This window comes from Osmerus eperlanus, chromosome 14 (genome assembly GCF_963692335.1).
Source record: "Osmerus eperlanus chromosome 14, fOsmEpe2.1, whole genome shotgun sequence".
NCBI classification, from domain to species: Eukaryota; Metazoa; Chordata; class Actinopteri; order Osmeriformes; family Osmeridae; genus Osmerus; species Osmerus eperlanus.
In genome coordinates, this window is record NC_085031.1 from 3,930,650 (window position 1) to 3,934,285 (window position 3,636).

Here is a 3,636-nt window from a genome sequence, read left to right on the forward strand (position 1 = left end):
AACATTATTCCACACAAGTCTTGTGTTGTTTAAGTGAAACGAAAGCCACTTTTAAACAGTAGCTATTTGTCTACTATTCTGTATCCGAAAGCCTCGCGAAAGCCATTCGTCTACTCTACACAGCTAAACATGGTCTTCGAAAAATATGGACTTACTGAACAGACTTGACTTTTGGCAATAGCTTTTTTACTCTCATTTGTACGTCTGTGACTGTATTGCAGATACCTGCCGAATATGGATATAGGCTCTATAACCTAGTGCTATGTCTCAGAATCTATAAGGCTTCTGTATTTTATTACAATTAGGCTATATATATTCCCCCTACTCCCTTAAAAAAACGAACAAAAAAACCGTCCCTGTGTGACCTTGGTTGCGGGTCGCGACCTGAGTTCGTGTGTGACTGCAGTCGGAGAAAGCTCTCTTTGGTTGCGTGTTACATCATCACGCAAGAGCTGTCCTCCTGTGGCCCAGTGAACTGTCTCTGAGCGCTGATGGGTTTTTAGCTTACTACACGCATCTCCGCTGAATCAGAGCAGCACGCATGCTGTGACCGTAGTTGACGTGGATGCGTAGGCCTATTAATTGTCACGGAAACCTGTCCAATCATCTAGGGACTGGTATTCCCTTGACCAGTAGCCTATATCATTGGACGTTGTCTGAAAGTAGCCCAGACATAATTATCGATATTGTCATAGTCTATTTTGAGAAAGACATTTGTAGGTCAACTTTACGTCAGCACTAGCCTAAGACCAAAACACGGATGATGATCCAGTAATCCTGCCTTCTCATCAGAGAATGACACATGCTGCTTATAGGTGGACCAAAATAGCCTGGGCCTATACCAATTACAAGGTCATCATAATACTTCGAAGACGCAATTTATGAGCTGTAGCCTACAATAGGCCTACGACTATTATACTCACGTCTCCTAATGACCGTTTGGCTCGTGATGTGCATCTAATCATAAGATTATAATACATTGTAAGGCGTTAGCCGTGTAGCTTGTACCTAATTTGGGCGCTGGGAAGTAGTAGTCGCGCTGGACAATATATGGCGGTGACAAATAGGCAATGACCTCATAAAAAACGGACAAGAACGACTGTTTTCTCAAGCAGGGACATCTGCCTTGAATCAGCACCGATAATCACTAATCTGAAGGTAGCAAAATACAGTTTCTGTCACGACACCGATCTGTCCAGCAATTTGTAATTACGAGGATGAATGTGGGAAAGGGCAAATTGACATGGACCCGAGGTTTATCACTGTGTTCATCGTGTGTTTGTGTAATGCTGTTTTTATAGCAACAAAAGGGAGCATATTGCGAAGTAAATAGGCTGCATAGTTTACTGAATAGATAGATGTTGTTTATGACAGACACACACACAGGCTTACACAGAGTTTAAGGATAGTATTTCATGTTAATTTTTAATTGTACATATTGTATACAATATGGCAATTTGGTAACCATTTGAAATAGCCCATTGTACGCTATGGTAGAGTTGTACCACTATTTTTGAACATTCCACAATCAGTAGGCTATTAGTTTTAATATAGTATAATAAACTATTCTTGTTCAGCTCTAGTAGTGTTATTAGCTGTTATTATATGTAACCTATTAGGCCTATTCCTTTTAGTTAGTTATTTAAAAGTAGATAAATCAAATGAACTTCATAAACAATCATTTACAGGCTAACGTCTATGCAGGACATTTAAAGTGGAAAGTTGTATTAAAAATAGGCTATATATGGCCCTATAGCTATTTGCACAATACCAAACTTAATGCAGGTCGGTAGGCTATTGCTAACTTGGAATAAATATTTTAATAAGTTAATTCAAAAACATCTTTCATTTTTGCAAAACGATATTTATTCTTATTGAAAAACAAATCGTGTAAAAATATCACACTCCGATTATACAATACTTGCCAACGAATGTACAATGTTTATTATTGAAAGAAACACACACTGCATACTGTATAAATGAATTTCTCTCTCATTGTGTCTTTTCAAAACAAAGCAGAACCAAAAAATCAACCAAAACAGTTCAAATGTCTCAATTTGTCAAACTAAAAACATGGGTGTGTTTGACACAAAATACATTGTTTTAGACACGTGACCATTATAAATTGTTCAGAAGTCATCCTGAGACACCCTACACAGTGACTTAAACGAATCACTTCATGAAAATGAAAAGTTCGTGAAAAGAATTAATTCACACTAAAAATTATAACATAAATATAGGCCCAACTACCTTTTACAGCATGAATATAGGCACGAATAGTGTTTATGTCCGTCATTCAGCTGCGTGTTATCAAATGAACATACAAAAATAATCCTACCTTCAAAGAGGGGCGGGTTTGTGCCTGTCGAAAACTTTGAAGTTAAGAAATTTAACAGCCACTAGTGCCGTTCACAATTCTGTTGGGAAAGTTCTCGACTGTGTGTAAAACAGTTCCTTGGTGCACGCTCGGTGGAAGGTTGGGCGAATGTGGCGCAAGTGAGGACGATAACATTGGAACAACAGGAGAAGTCCGCGAGGCACAGTGAGTGTGCGCGGGGCTTAACGACCCCCCAATGATGCTCTCTATGGAGAAGGGAGACCGTTGGACAGGCGAGATGGACTTCGCTGCAGTCTGTATGGGGGAGGACAAGCTGGGACTGAGCTGAGGGTAAAACCGGGTCCTGGCCAAGTCTGTGGAAGTAGGCATCAAAGAAGGTGCAGGGATAATGGTTCCCGTGTGAGAATGCCTGGACTGCTGCTGCTGCTGAAACGCAAAGAGCGCCGAGTGTGTGTGGTATGACTGCAGCTGGATACCGTAGCCGCAGCCGTAGGGTCCATAGCCGTATGCAGCGGCGGGGAGAAAACTGTTGTGCTCCCGAAGCAAATCCTGCGTCTGCTGGCGCTTGAAGCGTTTCCGTCTTCTCAGAAAGCTGCCATTGTCAAACATATCAGCCGATTCCGGGTCTAAGGTCCAGTAGTTGCCCTTACCGGGATTCCCAGGCTCCCTCGGTATCTTCACGAAACAGTCATTCAGGGACAAGTTGTGCCTGATGGAGTTTTGCCAAGCTGGGAACTTTTCCCTGTAGTACGGGAAACGGTTGCTGATAAAGTCGCAGATCTCGCTGAGGGTGAGTCTCTTTTTTGGGCTTTGAAGGATGGACATGGTGATTAAGGCAATGTAGGAGTAGGGGGGCTTCACAAGTGTGTTCTTACTCGCTGGTTTGTAGGAATCCCGGGAAGAAGCATTGTCCATGCATGGCGGGGAGCCATCCAGGAGGATGTCGTCGTGCATCTGGGCCACCTCATCTACGTAGGAGCGCGTCTGGCTGTCCCCTTCCTCTCCTTCGCCGACCACGTCTATGTCGGTCTCTTCCGAAAGGATGGAGGCATCCGACATCTCGGAACTCAGAGTCATGACTCACGGCTGCTTGCGCTCCCAGAAGCTACGGCGGAGAGGATGAGATTCTCATATGAGGGAATGAAAGGAGCGCGCCTGTGGAGAGAGATGCTGTCCCGTTATTCTCGCCACTTCCATAGGTTTCCGTTATTTTTGTGGATAACACATCATCCGGATGCCTTAGTCTAGAGTGCGCACGGGACCTGGAAAAGGCCAAACCTGAATCATAAAGAGGGCGG

The 3,636-nt window shown here is 43.3% G+C and overlaps 1 protein-coding gene across 1 annotated transcript; it reads right to left on the bottom strand.

Moving 5' to 3' along the window:
* Positions 1-1,480: 1,480 nt before the first annotated feature.
* Positions 1,481-3,636, bottom strand: foxd1 (forkhead box D1). Its single transcript, XM_062478610.1, has one exon. It carries the CDS (start codon positions 3,413-3,415, stop codon positions 2,390-2,392), a length of 1,026 nt encoding a protein of 341 aa, XP_062334594.1. The 5' UTR covers positions 3,416-3,636; the 3' UTR covers positions 1,481-2,389.